The 27837-nt window shown below is 37.8% G+C and overlaps 1 protein-coding gene across 7 annotated transcripts in view; it reads right to left on the bottom strand.

Annotated features, from left to right (window-relative positions):
* C2CD3 (C2 domain containing 3 centriole elongation regulator) overlaps positions 1 to 27837 on the bottom strand; it is a 235253-nt gene that overhangs the window by 98285 nt on the left and 109131 nt on the right. For all 7 annotated transcript variants that reach the window (XM_077113600.1, XM_077113599.1, XM_077113596.1 and 4 more), the window contains 4 exons: positions 24959 to 25082; positions 21245 to 21513; positions 16500 to 16589; positions 2206 to 2808 (listed from right to left, as the gene is read on the bottom strand). In XM_077113600.1, the coding sequence (XP_076969715.1) occupies positions 2206 to 2808; positions 16500 to 16589; positions 21245 to 21513; positions 24959 to 25082 (1086 nt within the window). The remainder of the gene's footprint in view (positions 1 to 2205; positions 2809 to 16499; positions 16590 to 21244; positions 21514 to 24958; positions 25083 to 27837) is intronic.

Here is a 27837-nt window from a genome sequence, read left to right as displayed (position 1 = left end):
AGAGTCCTCTTGAAAATCTAGTCCAGAGTAGCAGAGCAGGCAGATCTTCCCAATTCCTCTCAGTGCAAAACCATCTACAGCTCCTTGGCATTAAACACCAATGCAGAGCCAGGCATGGAGCCACTCACAGATGGAGCTCATCTCCCACTTTAGTCACCAGGTCTATTCATTCCATGCTGACTGGTTATCCTCAACTGATTTTTTGGTGTGTATGCTGTATGGCAGGGGTCACATTTCATTCTTTTTCCATGTAAGTATCCTGTTGTTGCAGTACCATCTGTTGTATTTTTTTTGTTTTTTGTTTTGCTTGCTTGTTTTGTTTTGGAAGGTGCACAGCCCAGGAATCAAATCCGGGTCTCCTGCAGGCAAGAATTCTACCACTGAACTACCCTTGCACCCCCCTCAACTGATTTTGGATGAGGTTCACAAGCCTACCCAAATGGGACAAAACAGTTTTCCATAAATGATGCTGGGAGAACTGGATATTCATAACCAAAAGAATGAAAGAGGACCCCTATCTCACACCCTCTTCAAAAATTAACTCAAAATGGATCAAAGACCTAAATATGAGAACCAATACTACAAAACTCCTAGAAAATATAGGGAACTATCTTCAAGATCTAGTGATAGGTGATAGGAACTCTTGAAAATTGAATACTTCAGTGCTTCAAAGGACTTTGCCGAAAGGGTGAAAAGGCAACCAACTCAAGGGATAAAATATTTGGAAATCTGATAAGGGTTTGATATCCTGTATAAATAAAGAAACCCCACAACTCAACAATAAAAAGACAAACAACCCAATTAAGAAATGGGCAGAAGACATGAATAGACATTTCTCCAAAGAAGAAATACAGATGGCTAAGAGGCACATGAAAACATGCTGAGCTTCACTAGCTATTAGGGAAGTGCAAATCAAAACCACAATGAGATATCATCTCACACCTACTAGAATGGCTGCTATTAAACAGGGAACTACAAGTGTGGGAGAGGATGTGGAGAAATTGGAACACCTATTCATTAACGGTGGGAATGTTAAATGTTACAGCCGCTGTGGAGTATGGTTTGGTGGTTCTTCCGGGAGCTAAGTAGAAAGTTGCCTTATGACCTGATAATCCTGTTATTCAGGATAAACCCAGAAGATCTAAAAGCAGGGACTGAACAGACATTTGCACACGAATCTGAAGGCGGCATTATTCACAATTGCCAAACAATGAAAACAAGGCAAGTGTCCATTAACAGAATAGATAAACAAGATGCGATCTATACATATCATGGAATATTATTCAGCAGTAAAAAGGAATGATGTCCTGAAGCATGTGACAACATGGATGAACCCTGAGGACATTATGTTAAGTGAAATAAGTTAGACACAAAAGGACAATATTTTATGATTCACTGTTATGAACTATTTATAAAATGTAAACTCATAGACAAAATACAGGATATAGGGTTACAGAAGATATAGAATGACACTAAAGAACAGGGAGTGGTTACTTGATACATGCAGAATGTTCAACTAGGGTGAACTTAAACATCTGAAAATGGGCAGAGGTGATGGTTGTATTCTATCATGAGAATAATTAACAGCACTGAATGGTGTATGAGTGTGGTCAAAAGGTCTGGTGACATACATGTCACCGGAAGGAAAGTTGGAAGTTAAAACAAGGGAATGTATAACACAGTGAATCTTGTGATGGACAATGTCTGTGATTAACTATACAAATATTAAAAAGTTCTCTCATAAACTAGAAGATGTATGACATCATTATAAAGAGTTAATAATAAAAGGGTAATTGGGAAAAACATACCTATTGCAAACTATGGACTACAGTTAACAGTAATATTTTAATACTCTATCATCAACAGTAACAAATGCAACACACCCACACAAAGGGTCAATAACATGGTGGGGAATAAGAGTATGGGAGGTTAGGGTTTTCTTTTTTTATTTTTATTTCTTTTTTGAGTAATGAAAATGTTCTAAATTTACTCATGGGGCTGAATGCACAACCATGCTGTGAATTAGAAAATAAAATATAATAAATACTGGTTTTAAAAAAAAAAAAAGGATGTTTGTGCTTGAGTTCTCACCAGATTGCTGGAAAGACCAAATAAAATAAAATAATGGGTGATAGTGAATCTCACATGATATCTGACACAAAGTAGGTATTCAAACTATTGAGTTGAGCCTAGCTTCTCACTTACCACTGACAGTTAGTGTCCTTGCTGACCTCTCCCCAAGTCTGCTCAGGTCCACGAAGGCTGATCCAATCCAGCTGTCTGTCTGGTGAGGCCTCTCCACACTATCATTGCCATACGCCCGCCACACTTGTATCTCTAGCCTCTCCTCTCTAAAGTACCAAAGCAGTGATGGGCCCCTGGTGACATCTGCTCTTTTGGATGCTTTGAAAGTAACCATGACCTGCTTTTTATTTGTAGATTCCTTAGGCTTCCTGAGAGGGGTCCAAAAGCCTTCAAGATCATACAGCTTGTAGCGAAGATAGCAATAGGTGTTCTTATGAATGTGCTTTTGGCCAGCAAGCAGGACACAATGGAGGGGCAGCCAGAGCCGTGGAGTGGAGATGGTGACAGTGGCTGGCTCCTCTTCGTCCATCTTGACAAGATGCGTCAGGCTGTTCTCAAAGCTCCAGCCCAAAAGCTTGGCAGCTTCCAATACCCGCTCTCTATCTCCAGGATGGGTAAAGGAAATTGAAATCTCCAGACCACCCACAATCTTCTGCATGAACTCCAAGCTGTGAGGCAGGACTCTATCTTCTGGAAAAATGACAGGATACCATCCTGTGATTCCTAAAGGGGGAAAAGAAAAGTTGTGAGTTATTGTCTTAAAAAACAAAACAAACAAACAAAAAACTTGCCTCACCCCAGAGCCATCACCATTCTGGCCCAACACAGAACAGAAAACAAATACCCATAGGTAAATACAGCCTGTGCTTCATCTGACCACTGAAAGGCAGTGAAACTTTGTAGGAAGAACAAAGCCTAGGAGAGTCAGAAGACCCAAGATTTTTCCTTCACTCAGCCCAAAACCGTGGTTCATTCTGGGTAAGCCATCAATTTCCCTGCACCTTGGTTACCTTATCCAACTAATGGGAAAATTAATGCCGATCTTGCCTATCACACAAAGTTCTTGTGATTGTCAAGTGAGATTATGGTTTTAGAAGAGCTTTGAGAGAGAAGTGTCATAAAAAATGTGAAATAGTATAACGATATTATGAATAAAATGGAAAAGGTTTGGGACAAAAAGTCAGGAGATTTGGGATCTACTCCCCAGGTCATCCACTAAGAAAACCACCACCTAATGAGCACATACCAAGAACCAGACACTAGATTTCAAAATAACAGCTATTCTTTACTGAGATTCTACTATGTGTCAGAAATTCTGCCAGTGCTATATATATATATATATATACATATGCATATATAATTTCACTTAATTCTCCTGCTAGGCCTGTGAAATTCTGAGGACTAAATGAGATAATTCCTGTTTTATGGATGACAAAAGTGAAGCTCAAGAGTCAAAACCAAGTTACTCACCATAAGTACATGGAACCTTGAGTAGGATACGAGATTTTGTTGGCTTGTCCAGAGTGATGCCCCGATAAATCCCAGAATGATTTGAACAGTGAATAAAAAAGGATCTGCAAAGTCCCCTTTGGGGAGTGGCGAGAAAGGGGGAAAATTCAACTTTCCCAACTTGAATCCTTGATATTTTCACAAGCAGTGCGGACAATCAAAGCCATAGACTGAGACTCCAATCTTGGGATTTGTTCATATGAATCTTAACCCCACAAAGGATTGGTCAAGCCTACTGAAAATTAGGCCTTAGAGTCAACCCCAAGAGAGGCTCTTTCGTTGCTCAGATGTGGCCTCTCTCTCCAGCCAACACAACAAGCAAACTCACCACCTTCCCCCATCTACGTGGGACATGACGCCCAGGGGTGTGGACCTTCCTGGCAATGTGGGACAGAAATCCTGGAATGAGCTGAGACTCAGCATCAAGGAATTAAGAAAACCTCTAGAATGAGCTGAGACTTAGCATCAAGGGATTGAGAAAAACTTCTCGACCAAAAGGGGGAAGAGTGAAAGGAAACAAAATAAGTGTCAATGGCTGAGAGATTCTAAACAGAGTTGAGAGGTTATCCTGGAGGTTATTCTTACGCATTAAATAGATATCTCCTTGTTAGTCAAGAAGTAGTGGAGAGGCTGGAGGGAACTGCCTGAAAATGTGGAGCTGTGTTCCAGTAGCCATGTTTTTTGAAGATGATTGTAAATGATATAGCTTTCACAATGTGACTGTGTGATTGTGAAAACCTTGTGTCTGATGCTCCTTTTATCTACTTCATCAACAGACGAGTAAAACATACGGAATAAAGATGAATAATAGGGGGAACAAATGTTAAAATAAATTTAGAGTGAAATGCTGGTGATATGGTATGTATGAATTTTTTTGTTTTCGTTTTCTTTTTCTGAACAGATGCAAATGTTCCCAGAAATGATGTTAATGATGAATATGCAACTATGTGATGATATTGTGAATTATTGATTATATATGTAGAACAGAATGATCAAAAATTACAAATGTTTGCATTTGTTTGGTGTTTTTGGTATTTAAAAACACACACACACACACACACACACACACACACACACACACACAAAAATACCCAAGTTACTGCAGTTTACCAAGGGGTAGAGCTAGGATATGAATCCAAGTCTAGCTGGTACCAAAGTCTACCCTCTTATCTACTGTGCTGGTTTGAAAGGAAGCATGCCCCCTAAGAAAAGCCATGTTTTAATATAAATCCCATTTCATAAAGGTAGGATAATCTCTATTCAATACTGTATGTTTGAAACTGTAATGAGATCATGTCCCTGGATATGATTTACTCAAGAATGGTTGTTAAACTGGATTAGGGGATGACATGTCTCCACCCATTTGGGTAGGTCTTGATTGGCTTATTGGAGTCCTATAAAAGAGGAAATATTTTGGAGAATGAGAGATTCAGAGAGAGCAGAGAATGCTGCAGCATCACGAAGCAGAGAGTCCACCAGCCAGGGACTTTTGGTGATGAAGAAGGAAAACGCCTCCCGGGGAGCTTCATGAAACTGGTAGCCAGGAGAGAAAGCTAGCAGATGATGCCGTGTCTGCAACGTGCCCTTCCAGCTGAGAGAGAAGCCCTGATTGTGTTCGCCATGTGACTTCTCACTTGAGAGAAAAGCACTGAACATCATCGGCCTTCTTGAACCAAGGTATCTTTCCATGGATGGATCCCTAGATTGGACATTTATATAGACTTGTTTTAATTGGGACATTTTCTCGGCCTTAGAACTGTAAACTAGCAACTCATTAAATTCCCCTTTTAAAAAGCCATTCCGTTTCTGGTATATTGCATTCCAGCAGCTAGCAAACTAGAACATCTACTATAGGTTCACAATCTCTTATCTGAAACCGTTAAGAACAGATTTATTTCTAATTTTAGAAATTTTCAGATTTCAGAAAGGTAATGTGGTACATAAAATGAATAGTATGTGCCAGCCAGGGGTTATTTAAATCAGGGGTTGGCAAATTTATTCTGTAAAAGGCCAGATAGCAAATATTTTAGGCTTTGTGGGCCATATGGCCTCAATGGCAACTACTCAGATCTGCTGTTGTAGCACAAATGTGACCACAGACAACAAGTAAATGAATGGGTATGGCTGTATTTCAGTGAGACTTTACAAGAATAGGTAGTGGGCCTAACTCAGAAAATAAAGACTGTAAAATTGTTTGATAGCAATTGAGGTCAGTTTGGCTGAGTTAATAAAACAAAGCTTCTGATTTTCAGAGCTTTTTGGATTTTAGAACTGTGTATAAAGGATTGAGGATTGGTATAAAAGCCTTTATGGAAATTTTCTGAGAAAAGCTTTATTAAATTATATTTTATGGATAAGAAGATTTGGGCTCAACAATGGGCATGTAAGATTTTATGACTTTTAGACAAGAATTTAATTTGGGGGACTTTCAAGTTTTTGTTTATAAAATGAAAAGGCTGAATATGTTGATTTCTAAGGTTCCTTTAGGCTTGGATACTCTAAAGACATACATCCTTGACTTAAGTAACTTCTCATCTTTGGGTGTTAGCTTTCCCACAGCCTAGTGGCTCTTAATATTTTTTTGATAGAGATTACTCTAGCTACAATGAAAGCTATTATCCTCAGAAAAATGCATAAATGAACATACATACAAAATTTCAGAGTTTAAGAACTGCTGGATTTAATGCTGTCTTTTTCTCTATGGTTGTATAATTAAAATCATTGGTTACAGGAAACAAAACTATGGTTCTATAATTAAGATTACTGGCAGGAATGGATTGTAATATGTGAATATATCTCAGTAAAACTGCTTTAAAAATGCATGGACCTGGGGGTACAAGAGTAGTTCAGTGGTAGAATTATCTTCTATCATGGGGGAACCCTGGGTTCAATTCCTGACCTATGCATTTAAAAAAAAATCAACAAATGGTACTGCAATTACAAGGTACTCACATGGAAAAAGAATGAAATGTGACACCCCCCCCCCACAGCATACAAAAAAATAAATAAATAAAAATAAAAAGCACAGACCTGCTAGCTAGATAGAAGGCTATGACTATGTAAGAACTTTTATTAGGACTTATATAGGCATTTTTGTCATGGCTGCCACCCTCATCAAACATTCCATGATAAATATGAAAAAGATTTTGTAAAGCATTTGTAGTGAAAATTTTGTAAATTTATTGGTGGCAAGTCAATTATCGATGAAAAATGAATAGACCTGACCTAGAATGTGAAATTTATCAGACAAGCTCTGAAATAGTTTATCTTTAAAAATGCATTTAAAAAATTATGACCAATGAATTCTTGACTATAAGCGGTTGAAGCCTTATACACACAATTATATAAACAAAACAAAACCAAAATGAAAACAAAGCAAAAAAGATTACTGGCAGGAGAAAACAAAACAACGCTTACTTTGGAAGAACTCTGACTACAAAGACAAATATATATCCCAAATTGTTTCAAAGATTTATTTCCTAGGGTTTAATTTAAATGTTTAGAGATGGAACTTCCAAGATGGTACCTGTTCCCTGAAAGATTCTGGTATAAATTTCAGGAGGAAGAAAACTGAGGTGTCCTATGTGCCCAGCCCTGTGCCAAGATATTTCACGTGTATAATTTTATTGAATATTTCAATAATTTTGTTATTTCCATTTTTACAGATGAGGAAATGATGGCTCTGGAAGATGAAATGACTTGTTCTAGATCACAGACCTGAACCCCATATCAAGTTGGACAGACTTCTCTCTGGCAGGCACATAGTACCTACTTGCAAAGTGATGGTTAATTTCATATGTCAACTTGGTTAGGTTATGGTGTCCAGTTGTTTGGTCAAGCAAGCACTGGACTGATTGATACTATGAAGGTATATCATGGATGAATTCAGTTGATTGTCTCTGTGGATTATTCCATCTATAACCAACAGAGTAACTTGCCCTCGGCAATGAGGGGAGTCTCTTCATCTGATTAGTTAGAGGTCTTATAGCAAAACTGAGGATTTCAGATGTCAGAAAGAAAAATTTCTGCCTCTTCTTTACCCAGCCAGCTTCTCCTGGGGAATACAACTTCACCTTCACTGGATTTTTCAGCTTGCAGCTTGCCTTACGGTTTCAAAGTCAGAATTACCATTTTTGAAATTTTTAACTTGTGGTTTGCCCTACGGAATTTGGATTTGCCAATCCACATGGGATTGTTAACTGATTCCGAGAATAAATCTCTTAATATTGATATACAATATATCCTGTTGGTCTGTTTCTCTGGAGAACCCTAATACATAAAGGTATTGGTCAAATTTTAATTCACAATTAAACATGGGAGATGTGTGACAGAATTCTGGAAATTAGACCACACAATCCTAGAGAGGAAGATGGGCAAGAAAAGGAAAACTAACATCTACTGAGTGTCTACTATATGTCAAGTACTCTATATATTCTATTTCATCAATTCTTAGCTTGTTGACTTATCAGAATTTACCACCTCCATACATGACGTGAGAAAACTGGGGCTCAGAGAGGTCAAATCACTTGGTAAGTAAGTTGGATGGGGCCAATATTTTCAGACTGCCTTGGTGGTTACATCCATTCTTTCAAGACTTTTACTCCATACTCTTATCTCTTCTTCATGAGAAAGGAGTGAAAAATAACGGGTGAATATGGATTTAATTTCCTTTCCTACTACTCTTTGGCAGATCACTTAAACTCTCTGAATCTAAGTTTTCATGTCTGTCAAATGAAAATGCCTGCTAGGCAGGGTTATCATAAGGATGAAACAAAATCTGAGAAATATATATATATATATATACATATATTTTGAAAAGAAAGATTCAAGTACTAGAAAAAATGTGGAGAGAGACGTATACCTATTCATTGCTGGTAGGGTAGCAGAACGCGGCAGCCCCACTGGAGGGTAATTTAGTGGATCCACAGGAGGCTAAATACAGGGTCGACATATGATTAGGTAATCCTTTACAGGGAGTATACGAGAAAGAACTGAAACAGGGACTCCAATAGACATTTTGCACAGTGTTTATGGCAATGTTAGTTATGAAACCCAATGGATGGAGGTAGCCAAAGGATATACTGAGTGAGAAGTAAAGGGCAAACTATGGGATATATTTATGATGGAATATTGTGTGGTTACAGAAAGGAACGAAGTCATGAGGCATTCAATGAGGTGAATATATCATGAAGACATTATGCTGGGCAAAATAAGCTAGAAACAAAAGGACAAATTTTATAAAATAGACTCTTTCATAAAATACTTATAAGAAAATTGGGGCCTAGACCGTAAGCTCTTAGAACAGTCACATTTATTTCCGAGCTTTAAGTCTTATTTCTAAATTCTGAGATGTTGTGCAATATGTACATAACCTGCTATTTTCCTGGAACTCTGTGCACCTGTGTGATACCTAAGACTCAGTGTTGGAATTCTGTAGCTCTGAAAGTCAGCATTACTACATACAGCTACTGTTAAACTGAAAAAGAGATCAGGCTTCAACTTAGAGATAAGAATGAAGCTGATCTGGTTGGGTCTAAGGTAAATCAGAATACAGTGTAAAGAATAAGCGTGTCTGAATTTTAGAACTTCACCTACTAAACGAAATCAAAAGAAGAGAGGTATATTTTGTCCAAAACCTAAATTTTTCGTAGCACACAATCTAACTTAACCTGTCTGGCCAGTTCATTTAAACAATTTAAACACATAGAGCCTAGATTAGGCACAAGGGCTTGTATTTCAGTATAGCTTAATGTAATACCTGGATACAGTCTAGAATATGTTGGGAAGATAATTAAAAAGTATTGGCATACCCATCTCCTAATGTAACTTATGGTGATAGCTTGATTGAACATCATAAGTACTTGGAATCTTGGGTCAGACATGAGATTTTGTTGGTTTGTCCAGAGTGATGCCCCAATGAATCCCAGAGTGATTTGATCAGTGACTGGAAAAGTATTTGCAAAGTCCCCTTTGGGGAATGGTGAGAACGGGGAGAAAATCAACTTCTCCAAGTTGAATTCTTGATATTCTCACAAGCAGTGTGGACAACCAAAGCTATAGACTGAGCCCCCAGTCTTGGGGTTTGTTCATATGAAACTTAACCCCACAAAGGATAGGTCAAGTCTACTTAAAATTTAGGCCTAAGAGTCACCCCCAAGAGAGCCTCTTTGTTGCTCAGATGTGGGCTCTCTCTCCAGCCAACACAACAAGCAAACTCACCACCCTCCCCCTGTCTATGTGGGACATGACTCACAGGTGTGTGGACCTTCTTGGCAACGTGGGACAGAAATCCTGGAATGATCTGAGACTCAGCATCAAGGGATTAAGAAAAACCCTAGAATGAGCTGAGACTCAGCATCAAGGGATTGAGAAAACCTTCTCGACCAAAAGGGGGAAGAGTGAAATGAGACAAAGCGTCAGTGGCTGAGAGAGAGATTCCAGAGTCGAGAGGTTATCCTGGAGGTTACTTTTATGCATTAAATAGACAGATATCACCTTGTTAGTCAAGAAGTAGTGGAGAGGCTGGAGGAAACTGCCTGAAAATGTGGAGCTGTGTTCCAGTAGCCATGTGTCTTGATGATGATTGAATAATGATACAGCTTTCACGATGTGACTGTGTGATTGTGAAAACCTTGTGTCTGATGCTCCTTTTATCTACCATGTCAACAGACGAGTAGAACATATGGAATAAAAATAAGGAATGGGGGAACAAACGTTAAAATAAATTTAGTTTGAAATGCTAGTGATAAATGAAAGCGAGGGGTAAGGGGTATGGTATGTATAATCTTTTTTGTTCTGTTATTGTTTTATTTCTTTTTCAGTTGTCTTTTTATTTCTTTTTCTGAATTGATGCAAATGTTCTAAGAAATGATGAATATGCAACTATGTGATGATATTGAGCATTCCTGATTATTGTATATGTAGAACAGAATGATGTTATTTTTGTTTGTTTGTTCTTAATTAATAAATAAATTTTTAAAAAAAGTATTGGCACACCTAAATATAAGAACCAGTGCCATAAAGTTCCTAGAAGAAAATGGAGGGAAACATCTTCAAGACCTAGTAATAGGAGGTAGCTTTCTAAACTTTACACCCAAAGCACAAGCAACAAAATAAAAAACAGACAAAACGGGAAATCAAATACTTTTGTGCCTCAAAAGACTTTGACAAAAAGGTGAAGAGGCAACTACCTCAATGGGAGAAAACATTTGGAAATCACACATCAGATAAAGGTTTGATATCCTATATACAGAAAGAAATCATACAACTCAAGAACAAAAGTACAAGCAACCCAATTATTAAGGGGCTTGTTCTAATTTCCTAGCTGCCGGAATGCAACACACCAGAGATGAATTGGCTTTTAATAAAAGGGGATTTCTTTTCTTGGTTCTTCAGAGGAAAGGCAGCTAACTTTCCACTGAGGTTCTTTCTTACGTGGAAGGCACAAGATGGTCTCTGCTGGTCTTCTCTCCAGGCCCCTGGGTTCCAACAACTTTCCCCGGGGTGACTTCTTTCTGCATCTCCAAGGGCCTGAACTGAGCTGCTAGTGCTGAGATGAGGAATGCTGAGCTGCTTAGCTGCGCTATGTTGCGATCTCTCATTTAAGCACCAGCCAATTAAGTCAAACGTCACTCATTGCAGCAGACATGCCTCCTAGCCCACTGCAGATGTAATTAGCAACAGATGAGGTTCACGTACCATTGGCTCATGTCCACAGCAACAAGACTAGGTATGCTCACCTGGCCAAGTTGACAACTGAATCTAACTAACACAGGGCTAAAGATATGAATAGACATTTTACTGAAGAGCAAATACAGATGGCTAAAAAGCACACAAAGAGATGCTCATTCTCATTAGCTTTAAGGGAAATGTAGATCAAGACTATAATAAGGTACTACCTCACACCTATAAGAATGGATGCTATTAAACAGGGACCTACAAATGCTGGAGAGGATGTGGAGAAACTGGGACACTTACGCACTGCTGGTGAGAATGTATAATGGTATAGCCGCTATGGAAGACAGTGTGGTGGTTCCTTAGGAAACTAAATATTGAGTTGCTCTATGACCTGGGAATATCACTACTCGGTATATATCCAGAAGAGCAGAAAGCAGTGACACAAACAGACATTTGTACACCAATGTTCATAGCAGCATTATTCACAATTGCCTAAAGATGGAAGCAACCCAAGTGTCCATCAACAGACGAGTAGATTAACAAAATGTAGTATATACATACAATGGAATATTATGCAGCAGTAAGACAAAGTAATGTCCTGCAGCACATGACAAGATAGTGAATTTGAGGACATAATGCTGAGTCAAATAAGCCAGACACAAACGATAGACACTATGATTTCACTTTCATGACCATGGTAAAGGTAAAATCACAGTCTTATAATAAAGAATAAGGGGACCTAAAGATAGAAGGAAGCTACAAATCAGTGAACGGTTAGCTAATGATGTTGAACTCAAATGTAAGGGAATAGACAAAAGCGAAGGCAGTTCATTAGTGGGTCTATAGGTAATATTAGCATATTGAAGACAAATATGATTGAAAGGGATTGTACAGACCTACGTGTCCTATGGATTTACACTAGAAATATAAATTAGTTCTTCCAAGAATTACTTCAAAGGTATGATTCGTGTACAAAGAGTATTTACGCCCAGGGTACAAGGGGAAAACAGCTAGTGCATGCTATGGGCTATGTTCAAAAGGAAACCATCAGCACCACCACCACAGCAGCATAGGCAAATAATGGGGGGAGGGACAAGAGTTAAGAAGTTTAGATTTCCTATTTGGTGAGGGTGTGTTTATTGGTTATCTTTCTTTTAGGAAGAATGAAATTATCTAAAATTGAGAGCATTGATGGACTGTTGACTTTGAACAAATTTACATGATGCCCAATGAATGGAGGTGGCTAAAGGATGCACTGAGAAGGACACTGGTAAATGATGGTGTACACATGTGATCGAATATCACGCTGCCACAAAGGAACAAAATTGTGAGGCATGCAACATTGTGAATGCGCCTGTAGGGCATTTAGCGAGGCAAAATCAGCCAGAAATAAAAGAGCAAATATTGTATGGTCTTATTTAGAAAGTATGTATAAGAAAACAGGGATCTGGATTGTAAACCTTTATCGCAGTCACATTTAGTCCAGAGTGGTAAATGTTATTTCTGGATTTTCAGAGGCTATTTTCTATATGTACAACCTGGTATTTAGAGATAAGAACAAAGCCAATCAGGTCAGGGTTAAGAGAATTCAGAATACAGAGGTAAAGAAGACATTGTCTATATTTTAGAACCTCATCTACTCTTTGAAACCAAAGGAAGAAAGGTTTATTTTCTCCAGAACTTAAATTTTCTGTAGCACATAATTTAACTCAACCTTCTGGATAGATTATTTAAACAATCCAAACACAGGGATCCAAGAATAAGAATTAGGGCCTTTAATCCTGTATAGCTTAATGTTATACCTGGATACACCCCAAAGTATATTAAGCAGATAATCAAAAAGTACTGGCAAAGTCCCTTGAGGGATGGGAGGAAAAACGTGGAACTATTAAACTTTACCAACAGGGAAACCCCAGATACTGTGTCAAAGATTAGGGATACCCAAATCAATAGGCCAAGCCCTTGATCTTTAGGCTTGCTCTAATGAAGCTCATGTACATAGTGGAGAAGCTTAGCCTACCTACAGGTATGCCTACGAGTTACTTTCAAAGGATCTCTTTTGTTGCTTAGATGTGGCCTCTCTCTAAGCCCAACTCTGCAAGTGAAATTATTTTCCTCCCCCTACGTGGGACATGACATCCAGGGATGAAAGTTTCCCTTGCAGTGTGGTAGATGACTCCCAGGGAGGAGCCTGGCCCCGCACAGTGGGATTAACAATGCCATGCTGACCAAAAGGGGGAAGAGAAGTGTAACAAATAAGGTCTCAGTGGCTGAGAGAGTTCAAACAGAGTTGAGAGGCTACTCTGAAGGTTAGTCTTATGTAAGCTTCAGTTAGGCATTGCTACCTACCATAGCTTGGCAACCTCCAACCAAAACCATTCCAGCCAATCCTAAAGAACACCTAGGGCAATATATAAGATTCTACAAAGGTTCCATGCACTACGGTTAACTTTCCAGAAACCACCATCCTCCGGACCAGATAAGTCTTGAAATGAAGGGGGGGTCCAGTCTCTCCAGAACATCAACTAGTTCCATTCCCCATCCCATATTATCAACAGCCCCTTCCAACATGAAAAAGCTAGAATGGGCATAGCCCAAATACCCCTAAAGAGTGGGAGAATGATCAAAGGTGATGGTACAGTTATACAGAGAAGATAGGGCTTAACAAATGAGTATGACTGCTGAATCATTATATTGATATTTTTTTAGTCTCCAGTATCTTAGAGGAGCTAGAAGTAAAAACTTAAAAGTGAGGAACTGTAACCCATACCAAACTCTGAAATATGTTCTACAACTAATTGTTGCAATGCGCTTTTAAATTTATATATTTTTTGTATATGTTATTCCCCTCCCCCAAAAGTCAGTTGTGATGATAAATGCACAGCTTATGATGATACTGTGAACCACTGATTGTACATTTTGGATGATTACATGGTATGTGAATACATAAAAAGTATTGGCAAACTCTCCTGAGGGACTAGAGACAAATATGAAATTATTAAACTTTCCCACTTGGGAAATCCTTGATATTCTCTCAAACATTAGGGACTCCCAATTCAATAGGCCAGGCCCTTGATCTTTTTTCCTTTAATTAAAATTTTATTTTATTTTTTAATTTTTATTATGGAAAACCCCAAACATTCACAAAACTGCAGAGATCAGTATAAGCAACCCCATGAACCAATCACCAGCTCAAGAGTTATCAACAAACAGCTAATCTTGTTTATAGTTAAACAGATCTACTTTTCCCTGAGTCCTCCACAAACAATGGATTATTTTGAAGGAATTCCACCTTTTCTTCTGAAATTCTTCAATAAGTATCTCTTAAAGCTATTTTTTCTTTTTGTTTTTGTGGTTTTTTTTTTGCATGGGCAGGTACCAGGAATTAAACCCAGGCGGCATGACAGGCGAGAACTCTGCCACTCAGCCACTGTTGCACTGCCCGGGAACCCTATTTTTAAAAAAAACATATAAGCACCCAACTAAATAATCACAAATTTTTTATTTTTATTTTTATTGAGAAATCTTCATACGCATACATTGTATACATGGCTCACAGCATCATCACATAGTTATGTAAACATCACCATGATCATTTTCAGAACATTTATGTAACTCCAGAAAAAAATAAAAAGAAAAAACTCACACATACCATATACTTTACTCTTTCCTCATTGACTTTCTAGTATTTCCATCTACCCAATTTATTTTACCCTTTGTCCCCCCTAGTATTTATTTATCCATATTTGTTTACTCATCTGTCCACACCCTGCATAAAAGGAGTATCAAACACAAGGTTTTCACAATCACACAGTCACACTGTAAATGTTATATCTTTATACAATCATCTTCAAGAATCAAGGCTATGGGAACACAGCTCAACAGTTTCAGGTACTTTCCTCCGGCCAATCCAATACATCATAAACTAAAAAGGGATATCTACATAATCCATATCACACATAAAAATAACCTCCAGGATAACCTCTTGACTCTGAAATCTCTCAGCCACTGAAACTTTATTTTGTCTCATTTCTCTCTTGCTCTTATGAAACTTATTTCGGTAATGGAGAATGTAAGCCTACCTATAATTATGCCTAAGAGTTACTTTCAGAGAACTTCTTTTGTTGCTCAGATGAGGCTCCTGTCTCTCTAAGCCCAACTCTGCAAGTAAAATCATTACCCTCCCCTCTGTGTGGGATATGACATCCAGGGGTGTATGTTTCTCTGGTAATGTGAGACATGACTCCCTGGGGTGACCCTCGCCATGGCATTATGGGATCAACAATGCCTACCTGAACCAAAGGTGGAAAAGAAATTTAACAAAATAAGGTATCAGTGGCTAAGAGGTTTCAAATAGAGTACAGAGGCTATTCTGCTCCTATGCAAGCTTCAGCTAGGTATTGCTAATTGCCCTGGTATGCCAAGCCCCAACCAACAATATTCTTGTAAATGCTTAAGAATACCTAGGGCTCTATCTGAGACTCTATAACAGTTTTACTCACTAAGTTTATTTTTCAGAAACCTATAACCTCCAGATGGCTCCAAGGCCAGATAAGTCCTGAAATCCATAGTTCCCAATTTTTTCAAGAGCATCAACCAGTTGCATCCCCCTAAACTATGTCAACATCCTTTCTCAACACGAAGGAGTTAAAATAGTCATTCCCCAAATATCCCTAAAGACTGGGAGAAGGATCAAAGGAGAAGAAGGAGTTATAATAGAGAAGATACTATTTAACAATTGAGTATGACTACTCAATTCTGATCTTGATATTTCTTTTTAGAGCAGCTAGGAGGAAATACGTGAAATTGTGTAACTGTAACCCATACCATACATTGAAATGTATTCTGTAACTACTTGTTAAAATGTACTTTGAAATTTATTGCCTTTCTGTATATATCTCACAATAAAAATGTTAAATATATACATATATTTACCTAGTGCTATACAATGTAATGGGTATTGCCATATTCATTATTATTGTTAGCATCTTCTTTTCTAGAGCAGGATGACAGCATAATGTTTTTACCTTTGTTTTCTTAGAAATGCTTTGGAATGATTTGGAGAAAAAGTTCTTCAGGAAACTTTTAAGGTAACTGGGAGACTTCAGAATATATTAAGGGTCATGCTTTCTTTTGCCTATCTTGCTAGGGAACCAGAAAAGATGACACATTGTAGGGATGTGAATGGGAAAGGCTAGAATCAGAAAGTGCTAATTCAGGATTCTTACCAGATCTCTTCAGCAGTAATTCTTTTGTTGGAACCTTTACTACTCCGAGCAGATAATTTTTGGATGGCTGGATACTGGCTATATCCCTGGCTATTAAAATCAAGCAAGAAGGAAAAATTATTTGGTGGTCTATTGACCAAAAAGCTTATGTTTACAATATTATTCATATAACCCTACAGCCATACTGATCTACTTTCAGTGTTGGAGGTCACCTTTGCCTACATCCCAGTCAATACTTGAATCCCCTCTAAATCATTTTCCTTAATTAAAGATATTATTTTGAAAAATTTCAGACATAAAAAAGTTGTAAGACTATTACAAATAACTCCTTTGTGTCTTACACCTGGATTTACCTATTATTAACATCTTGACACATTTGCTTTATTCCTTCCTTCTCTTCCAACTCTCCCACCTCTACCCTATACACACACAACACATATTCTTCTTACTCTTTGCTATATTCATAAGAAGTAAGTTATAGAAATTATCACCCCTCACTTCTAAACACTTCAGCATATTTCTCCTAGGAACAAGATTTTTTCCCCTCATACACATTATAACAGTGGAATTATTAAATTTAGGAAATTCAATGTTGATATAATACTATTATCTAATATAATTATATTCAAAATGTAATGCTTATCCTAATATTGTGTCATTCATAGGACCATTCTCCTTCTTCCAATTAAAAATCTAACACAGGATTATGCACTGCATTTTGTTCAGAACACATATAAAGTGGACAGGTCAGTTTGGTATACGAGGGAGAGACACGTTGGGGAGGCCACTACAGGCAGAGGCAAGAGCATGAAGAAAGGCTCAAAAGGTGAGGAAGTATGTGGTAGATTTCTGCAAAGAGAGTTATCCCAGTTGGCCAGAACATACAGCAAAAATAGGAGAGAGAAGCAGAACATAAAGAAACATGGGTAATATTGAAGCTAGATTATAAAGCAGTGGTTTAGCCTGCTTGCTACATTAGAATAACCTATACAGACTCTTTGGATATTCTGACTCAGTTATTTTGGGTTTGAGCCAAAGTATTTGAATTTTTAAAAGCTCCTTAGGTGATTCTGATGCACAGCCAGATTTAGGAGCCACTAGGGAAGAGAATGGGTTCTGAATGCTAGACTAAAAAGTTAAGAGAATTTAGCAGGCAATGAGAGGAATGAAGATTTCTAAATAAGGGTGTGATATAATTAGAATTGTACTTTAGGAAAAATTATTTAGAGATAGTTTGCAGGAATAATTTGAGAAGATAGATACCTGAAAGGATCCCGCTTTGGAAATTACAGTAGTATACTCAAAATATGATGATATCCTGAACCAGGGTGAGGCAAGTAAGAGACCTCAAGGGTAGGATCCATGGAAATTATCAACTAACTGAGTTCTTTGAGCTTCAAAACCATTAGTAACTTTTTCTGGTATTTTTGCTACCTCACCCCCAATTCCTGCTAAGCCTGGTACCTAACATTTTTGGGAAAAATTGTTAAGTGTTCATCATGTACTTGTTTATCAGTTAGATATCTCTTTTGTAGGAATAGATAACTCACCATGAATTACAAAGTAATCTGAGTCAATTTGACGAAGTTGTCACTAGAAGTCTGACCATAAGGAAAGGAAAGCCATTCAGTTAAACAAAAAAGTCAGAGGAGTAATGTAAAGCAATGTAATATTCACTAGAAAGGAATCAGAAGCATGCCTTCTAAATTCTTTGCTAAAAACTTGCTGTGTCTCTTTCAGCAAGTCACTCTCCCTCTGAGTGCTTCAGTTTCTTTATTACATAAGGTGGAACTACCACCTGCCCTACCTAAAATATGCTGAAAGGAACAAATGTGGTAAAGTTAGGTGAGTTAGGAAACCCCTCTGGAAAAATAATGCATGGTTTTAGCGTGCTGAGAGTTGTTTATGTTATAGAATTGAGGAAGAAAGCCACAAAGTAAAGATCTCTGCGAAAGTTAACAGAAACAAATTCTTTCTATCTTCTATGCTCACCACCAACTTCCTCCTTTACTCCCCAAAGAAAAAGAAAAGAAAGCCTTAAAAGGGATCTTTGTAAATCCCAGAAGGATTTGAACAGTGAATAAAAAAGTATTTGCAAAGTCTCCTTGGGGGAATGGTGAGAAAGGGGGAAAATTCAACTTTCCCAAGTGGAGAATTCTTGATATTCTCACAAGCAGTGGGGACAATCAAAGCAATAGGCTGAGCCCCCAATCTTGGGGTTTGTTCATATGAACTTAATCTCGCAAAGGATAGGCTAAGCCTACTTAAAATGAGGCCTAAGAGTCACCCCCAAGAGAACCTCTTTTGTTGCTCAGATGTGGCCTCTCTCTCTCAGCCAACAGGACAACCAAACTCACTGCCCTTCCCCCCTCTACGTGGGACATGACTCCCAGGGATGTGGACCTTCCTGGCAATGTGGGACAGAAATCCTAGAATGAGTTGGGACTCAGCACCTAGGGATTAAGAAAACCTTCTCAACCGAAAGGGAGAAGAGAGAAATAAGACAAAACCAAGTGTCAATGGCTGAGAGATTCCAAACAGAGTCGAGAGGTTATCCTGGAGGTTATTCTTACATATTAAATAGATATCACCTTATTAGTTAAGGCATAACAGAGAGGCTGGAGGGAACTGCCTGAAAATGGAGAGCTGTGTTCCAACAGCCATGTTTCTTGAAGATGATTGTACAATGTGATGTATGATTGTGAAAACCTTATGTCTGATGCTTCTTTTATCTACCTTATGGGTAGATGAGTAAAACATATGGATTAAAAATAAATAAATAATAGGAGGAAAAAATGTCAAAATAAATTTAGTAGACTGAAATGCTACTGATCAATTAAAGGGAGGGGTAAGGGGTATGGATGTATGAATTTTTTTCTGTTTTCTTTTTATTTCTTTTTCTGAATTGATGCAAATGTTCTAAGAAATGATCATGAGGATGAATATACAACTATGTGATAAAAAAAGAATGTTCATATTGTATGTTGATTGGTTTTATTAAAAAAAAGGGGGGGGATCTTTGGTAATAAAATATCTTTTTGAACTTGTCCAACTAAGGGAAAAACCTTAGGGTCTCTAACGAGACATATCAACCTCTTATTTCAAATTCTAGCAATGATAAGGTCACATTTAGTAGAGGATGGATGAAGGGGTTGCCTAGATAAAAGCAGAAGGAATTAAGTAATTTGACTAAATAATGGTAGGTGAGCCTGCATAACCCTTTCTAAGAAAGGAAGCTCTCACAAAGATTGCTATTCTTATGATCTAGTCTTGGAAATTAAAGAAAAAACCTCAATGTTCAACAATACTGAACTTACAAATTATAGTATATCCCTATTGTGGTTTGGAGCTGTATGTACCCCAGAGAAACATGTTCTTAATCTGTTCCTGTCAGTATGAATCCATTCTAGGTAGGAATTTTTAATGAGGTTATGTAAGGTGTGGCTCAGGATAAGTCTTAATCCTGTTACTTGGGTTCTTTATAAGCAGAATGAAACTCAGACAGACAGAGAGAAAGTCATGGGAAGCAAGAAAATGAAATTCAACAGAACCTGGAAAAGAGAAGAGAGTGCCCTGGAGAGGCTGCCATGTGCACTGCCCTGTAACAGCAGGGCCAAGGACCACAGATTGCTGGCAGCCAGCCTCAGAACACCAGTCTTTGGAAGGAAACCACTGCCTTGACAACACTTTAATTTGGACTTTCGCTTAGCCTTAATACCACAAGTTAATAAATTCCCATTATTTAAGCCAACCCTTTACATCATATTTGCTTGAGCAGTCAAAGGAAACTAAAGCACCTTTAAATGAAGTATATCAATTTTTTTCAAAGATTATTTGACTTAGGAAGGCTCAATTGTAACAAAAAATAATCTAATACAAGTATAAGGAAATACAGCAGTGTTAAGAGTGGTTATCATTTGATAGGTTGTTATTCAATATATTTGTGTTTTCCAAATTTTTCATAAAACGTATTTTATATTCAAGAAGTAATAATTTCACCTACATAAACAGTGTTCAAAGCCCAGGTATAGACTATAGTCTAGAAAAAATCAAATACAATGTTCATGATAAAAACTGTTTGGAAATCAATAAGGAATTCTTGGTTGGGTAAGTCCTTGAAATATCTTTTAGTTTATCAATTTCCCTGTTTGAGCAGAATTAAAATTAGCACAGAAAGATAGCCCTATATTAATACCAAAATGCTAATTTCTTCCCTCTCTACAGTAATTGTACAACAGTTTAACTTCCTAGTTATCACACTGTAAATTTCTTAAAGACTGATATAATGTCTTCTTTTTCTTCCCCTGTAGCTATCATGTAGCTGGCACATAACAAATTCTAAAAAAATGACTGATCTTTAAAATGTCCAGGGAGAAGGTTTTCAAATGTATTTTGATAATATATCCCAAAGTTTTTCTGTCAAGTTTTTAAAACAAGGCAGCAAAGTCGGGACTAGAAGCCAGGTCAGGACTTTCCTGACCTCCTAAAACTTGGCTGGAAGCTCTTCCTATTGACCCCTAATTAATACACTTAAATTTGTTACACTACGCATCACGCTGTCTCCCTTACTAGAGTCTAATGAAGACAGGGACAGTCTCTTGCTCACCATCACATCCCTAGCAACCAGAACAGTTGTCTGGCTTATAATATGTACCCAATTATTTGCTGAACACATAATAAAGGGGTATACCATTCAAAACTGAGCCCTTTTAAATTCTGATTGTAATGAGTCATCTGGTACTAACCTGAGTTGATATCTTCATGATAGATAGCAAAAGTGACCTCTGCAAACTCCAACAGCTCTGCCAAGAAACACGCCTCTCCACTGCAATGCTGAGTTACCAAGTTACATGGGAACTCAATGTGATGGGAGAACTCAGGGTAGAAAGAACAGGCCACAGAACGGGTCTGGCGCTGCTCTCCCCTGGGCAGGAAGGAGAGATGAGCGGTGACAGAGGCATTGACCCCAACTGTGGCACTGAACTGTAGAGCAGGTTCCTGCTCAGCCAAAGCCCTGTAGGGGAGAAGAATGGGAATTAGAAGGAGCCATGGTAATATCAGAAATTAGTTTGATTGCCTAGAAAATATCTCTACAAGGCCACCAAGAAGACTAAACAACCATATGCTTCCCCTGACTAGGCTTTTGGCAGAAACACAAATGCGCCTTCTTAGCAATTTAGAAGTATGTACATGGGGGTGGGTAACAACATTCATCTGCCTACCCAAGTGACACTTTGAAGACACTCCACTGTAATGTTAATGCCCCTCAGCAAAAGACCACCAGAAACCAACTGTAGCTGAACAAATTAGGTTTACTGCTCATTGCAATGATGGAGAATATACATGATGAGGAACCATGGGATGTCAAAAAGGACTTTTAGGATTGGACTACTATTAGCTGGTACTAGGGAGAGTTCAAGGAAGTGGAGCTTTGCTCTGGATTGGTTTCTTAATAAACGTTATGTAGAAAGAGGGAGATGCAGAGAGGCCTCGAGTAAGACTATAGCTGTGATTGATAAAGAACAGCCACTGGGCGGGCCACGGTGGCTCAGTAGGTAAGAATGCTTGCCTGCCATGCCCAAGGACCTGGGTTCGATTTCCGGTGCCTGCCCATGTAAAAAACAAAAAACAAAACAAACAAAAAAAACAGCCACTTACTTCAATTAGAATAGGAGGATTTTTGGCATTTTTCTGATTTGCATAGTGACCTTATTTCTATCTATATTGAGACAAGATTATGGAGTAGTCTTGTTTTTTGTCTCACTTCATCATGGTCACAGAGTAGGCTTGTCGATGCTAGTATTCTGTGAGATTGTTTATATTCAACAGAAATACTCCAAAGCTGAGCTGAATATCAGACCAGTTATCAGGGACTACTTTTTTTCTTTCTCATATAATTGTTTCACAGTGTATAGATAGACTCTCCACTCCTTTAATTAACATTCATAAAGAGAAGACAAGTGTCTTTTGCATATGGGTACAATATGAGACAAATTCTTTCACCCAAATTCCCCAATGGATTAATGTGTTTGGGCTAAGAGTTCACCTCTTCTTAAATTAATCACAGATATCTCCAAAGCAGATTTAGGGGTTCCTTTCTATAATAACCTCAGGTACTTAGTATATACCAGTGGAGGATAGTAATTTGGAATTATACAGGTCTAGGACAAGTTATTCAACCTCTTCCAAGTCTTGGTTTTCTCTTTGCTAAAATAATACAACTAATAGTAAAGATGTATGCAACTTGGATGTTTCCTGCCATTTTGTTTCTAATCAAAAATGAGAAACAACTTAAATGATCATTAATAGAAGATTGGTTAAGTACTATATAGTGTCCATACTATAGCATATTATGAAATATAAATATGCTTAGGAAAAACTGAGATGGACAAGTAAAACATCAACAGTGACTAAAAAAATTAATACAATACCTACCGGGTACTGTAAAGATTAGTTTCTATATACTTTTTTTTTTTTTAACATTTTTAAATTGTGAAATATAACACGTATACAAAAAGCAGTAAATTTCCAAGTACGTTATAACAAGTGGTTATAGAACAGATTTCAGAGTTTGGTATGGGTTACAGTTCCACATTTTTAGATTTTTCCTTCTAGTTCTTCTAAGACACTGGAGACTCAAAGAAATATAAATAAAATGATTCAGCAGTCTATACTCATTTGTCAAGAGCTCACTTAAGTTTTAATAGGATAACTGGCTAAGGAATGAAAAGAGACTGAAATACTTGAACATGAAACTAGACAGGAGTTGCAATGATTGGTTATGGTATGGTTTGAGGGTGTACAGTGTGATCATGGAAGTAAGTGGTTAAGTAAAGTAGAGGATAAGATTGTTTGAGAAGGTCAAGGAACTAAGTTACTACTAACAGTTAAAAGAGCAAAGTTTGCGAGCTTATGTTTAAAATGGCTATTAGTGGCTGGCTTATTGTATATAGTAGTCAAATGCTGTGCTTACAAAATTTTTTTTTTACTTGAATTACAACTGAAAAAAAATAGATCACAGCTTTAATATCCAGGCTGTGGAACTCTTAGCAAGTGCTCTTACAGATTTGGTACAAGGAGTATACCATGAAAATTTTACTTTAACAAAGGAAAATCACATCACAGATGATATTGGAATATTAACTTGGAAGGAGTAGACTTCCTCTCCCATGATGCCTTATCAGCAAAGCTGCAATGGAATTAGCAAAGTATGATACTGAGGTTCAGAATATGGCATTTCAGTATGGAAAACAAATGGCCATGAGTCATAAGATAAATTCTGATCTCCAGCCTTTCATTAAAGAAAAGAACAGTGACTCTGTGGCATTTATTCTAAATTCAGCTTCCATAGTCTTGCATCAGGAGCTTCTTGGAAGAGACCTGCGGATTAAGCGGATTGGAGAGGCTCAAGAAAAAGGAAGATTAGACTATGCAAAGTTGTGAGAAGCAATCAAACTTGGCAAAAGTATGACTTCAGCTATTGATCTGTGTTGTTATCATGGAAACAAAGTACTGGAAACCCTGGAGAGCTTTCCTCCCTCAGAGGCCAGATCTGCTTTAGAAAACATTGTGTTTACTGTGACCAGATTTTTGAGATGCCAAATTAAAAAGACATTATTGTTTGTGTGCTGAAAAAACTAGAAAATGAGGTGATCCAGAGAGCTTTCATGATAAAATATGCAATGTGATTAAAGACTGTCAAATATATATATATATTTCTTCCTTTAATCACATTGCTAAATGAAAACTGCCTTATTTTTGGAACTCCTACAAATAAAATGAGAAAAAAAAAAAAAAGGTGAAGCAGTTTTCACTAGTCATGCCAGAAGCAGCAGAATTGAGGTTGCAGCAGCAGAAATAATTAATGAGATTCACTCCTGTGACCTCAGCAAATGGACAGGAAATAAGTCCTTATTGATTAGACCGAGCCAGGGATGACTCCAGGGCAGTGGTCTATGATTTTCCTGCTTGTGAAGACAGAGCAAGCTGGAAGCTGCAGGTGGCAAGAGAAACACCATCAATACCAACTACAGAGAACTGTCAATTCAAAAATTAGTGACCATTTGTTATAACGAAGGGTAGTTCAATGAAGTAAGGAAAAATATGCTTTATTTGTCTTCTTTCAATTCTGTCTTTACACTATTTATAGATAGATACACTATGAATCTACTTTGTGCTTCATGGGTTTTATAAGTTGGTTTTTTCTTCCTGAGAAATTGCTGAAAAATATCAAATATTTTAAGGAGGTGATTAAAATGCTACCAAATGTTAAAAAAAAAAAAAGAGCAAAGTTTGCAAGTGATTTACTCACTTAAATTTAAAATGTTTTTTTAAGAGAAAATGAAGAGTGGAGTTGTGGTTAGTGAACTGGAAATAGTACATAAGAAAGCTTTATGTGTCTGAACACCATACGTCATGTGGACTGAGGTCTGCAAATTGCTTTTCTAAGGTGAGCTCACTTGACTGCTGCTTGCAGACCACAGGCTCTGATAATCAGGATTGAAATGGAGACAGCTCCAGCAGCAAGAACTCCCTCTGCTGTCCTTAGAGTACGCCTGTACCTTAGGCCCACATCCAGGAAACCTGAAGAACGAAAACAAAATGAAAAAGGATGGAAAGATTGGTTAGAAGAATCTGTTCTACCAAACAGTAAGTCCTGGTCAGGAAGGAAGAAGAAGGATAATCATTACAATCCTAACGAATGATAAGAGGCCTGTGCCAGTTTGAAACTATTATGTACCCCTGAGAAGCTATGTTTTAATCCTGATCCAATCTTGTGGGGGCAGCCTTTTCTTTTAATCCTGATTCAGTCATGTAGGACAGCACTGTTTGATTAGATTATCTGCAGGGAGATGTGTGTTGACTGATTGTGGACGAACCCTTTGATTAGATGGAGATGTAATCCCACCCATTCAAGGTAGGTCTTGATTAGTTTACTAGAGTTCTTTAAAAGGGGAAATATTTTGAAGAAACCTCAGATGCAGATGCTCTGGAGAACAGCTGCTTCAGAGCTCACAGAGACACGGATATTTGGAGATGCTTGGAGTGCTGACAGAGAAGGCAGATGCCTAAACACAGCGTATGTTGCCATGTGTCTTCCCATGAGATGCGAAGGAAGCCAGAACCTGGAGACAGCCAAGGGAAGCCAAGAGGTGAAATTCAGCCCTAGAGAAGCAAAGTGAGGAACCCCTACAGGAACAGAGGCTGAAAGCAATGGAGCCCAGAAGTAAGGTACCAGCAGAAGTCAGCCATGTGCCTTCCCAGCTGACAGAGGTGTTCCGGATGGCATCTTTCTTCCTTTTTCTAAATACATTTTTATTGACAAAACAAAACAATATACAAACACACACATTCTTAATATATGAATATTACATACTTGGTGTACAATCAACGGCTCACAATATCACCATATGGTTGTACATTCATCACCATGATCATTTCCCAGAACATCGGTATTACCCAGAAAGAGAAACAAAAAGAAAAAAGAAAAAAATTCATACATATCATACTCCTCCCGCCTACCCCCACTGACGACCAGTATTTCCATCCACCAGTATATTCCAACCTTTGTTCCCCCGATTTTTTTTCTATACCTCTTACCACTCCCTTTCATTGATCACTAGCATTTCAATCCACTCAATCCATTCCAACATCTGTTCCCCCTATTATTTATTCATCTTCAAACCATATCCTTCATTCATCTGTCCATACCGTAGACAAAAGGAGCACCAGACACAAGGTCCCTACAATCACACAACCACACTGCAAAAGCTATACCACCATGCAAACATCTTCAAGAAACATGGCTACTGGAACACAGCTCCACAGCTTCAGGGACTTCCATCTAGCCTCTCTAATCCAAACAGCCTTCCACAGCAGTTGTACAGTATACGTTTTATGGTCTTAGATCTAACGTTTAGGACTTTGATCCATTTTGAGTCAATTTTTGCATAGGGTGTGAGATATGGATCCTCTTTTAATTCTTTTGCATATGGATATCCAGTTCTCCAAGCACCATTTATTGAAGAGACTGTTCTGTCCCAGGTGAGCCAGCTTGACTGCCTGATCAAAAATCAATTGTCCACAGATGAGGTCTATATCTGAACACTTTATTAGACTCCATTGGTCAGTATAACTATCTTTATGCCAGTACCATGCTGCTTTGACCACTGAAGCTTCGTAATATGCCTTAAAGTCAGGTAGTGTGAGACCTCTGACTTCACTGTTCATTCTCAGGATACTTTTGGCTATTTGGGACACCCTGCCCTTCCAGATAAATTTATTGGTTTTTCTATTTCTGCAAATTTTTTGAATTTTAATTGGTATTGCATTGAATCTATAAATCAATTTAGGTGGACTTGATATCTTAACTATATTTAGTTTTCCAATCCATGAACATGGTATGCCCTTCCATTTATTTAGGTCTTCTGTCATTTCCTTTAGCAATTTCTTGTAGTTTTCTTTCTATAGGTCTTTTGTATCCTCAGTTAAATTTATTCCTAAATATTTTCTTTTGGTTGCAATTGTAAATGGAATTTTTTTCTTGATCTCCCCCTCATATTGCTCATTACTAGTGCACAGAAACACTACAGATTTTTGAGCATTGATCTTGTAAAATGCCACTTTGCTATACTCATCTATTAGCTCTAGTAGTTATGCTGTGGATTTTTTTTTTTGGGGGTTTTGACATATAGTATCATATCATCTGCAAACAGTGAGAATTTTACTTCTTCCTTTCCAATTCTGATGCCTTGTATTTCTTTTTCTTGTCTAACTGCTCTGGCTACAACTTCCAACACAATGTTGAATAGCAATGGTGACAGTGGGCATCCTTGTCTTGTTCCTGATCTTAGGGGGAAAGCTTTCAGTTTTTCCCCACTGAGGATGATGTTCGCTGTGGGTTTTTCATATACTCCCTTTATCATGTTGAGGAAATTCCCTTGTATTTCTATCCTTTGAAGTGTTTGCAACAGGAAAGGATGTTGAATTTTGTCAAATGTCTTTTCTGCATCAATCGAGATGATCATGTGGTTTTCCTGCTTTGATTTATTGATATGGTATATTACATTAATTGATTTTCTTATGTTGAACCATCCTTGCATACCTGGGATGAATCCTACTTGGTCATGGTGCATAATTCTTCTAATGTGTTGCTGGATTCGATTTGCTAGAATTTTGTTGAGGATTTTTGCATCTATATTTATTAGAGAGATTGGTCTATAATTTTCTCTTCTTGTAGTATCTTTGCCTGGCTTGGGTATGAGGGTGATGTTGGCTTCAAAGAATGAGTTAGATAGTCTTTCCTCCTCTTCAATTTCTTTGAAGAATTTGAGCAGGA

This window comes from Tamandua tetradactyla, chromosome 8 (genome assembly GCF_023851605.1).
Source record: "Tamandua tetradactyla isolate mTamTet1 chromosome 8, mTamTet1.pri, whole genome shotgun sequence".
Taxonomy (NCBI): Eukaryota; Metazoa; Chordata; class Mammalia; order Pilosa; family Myrmecophagidae; genus Tamandua; species Tamandua tetradactyla.
Note: the sequence above shows the minus strand (reverse complement) of the source record. Positions and strands in the feature narration are given on the sequence as shown.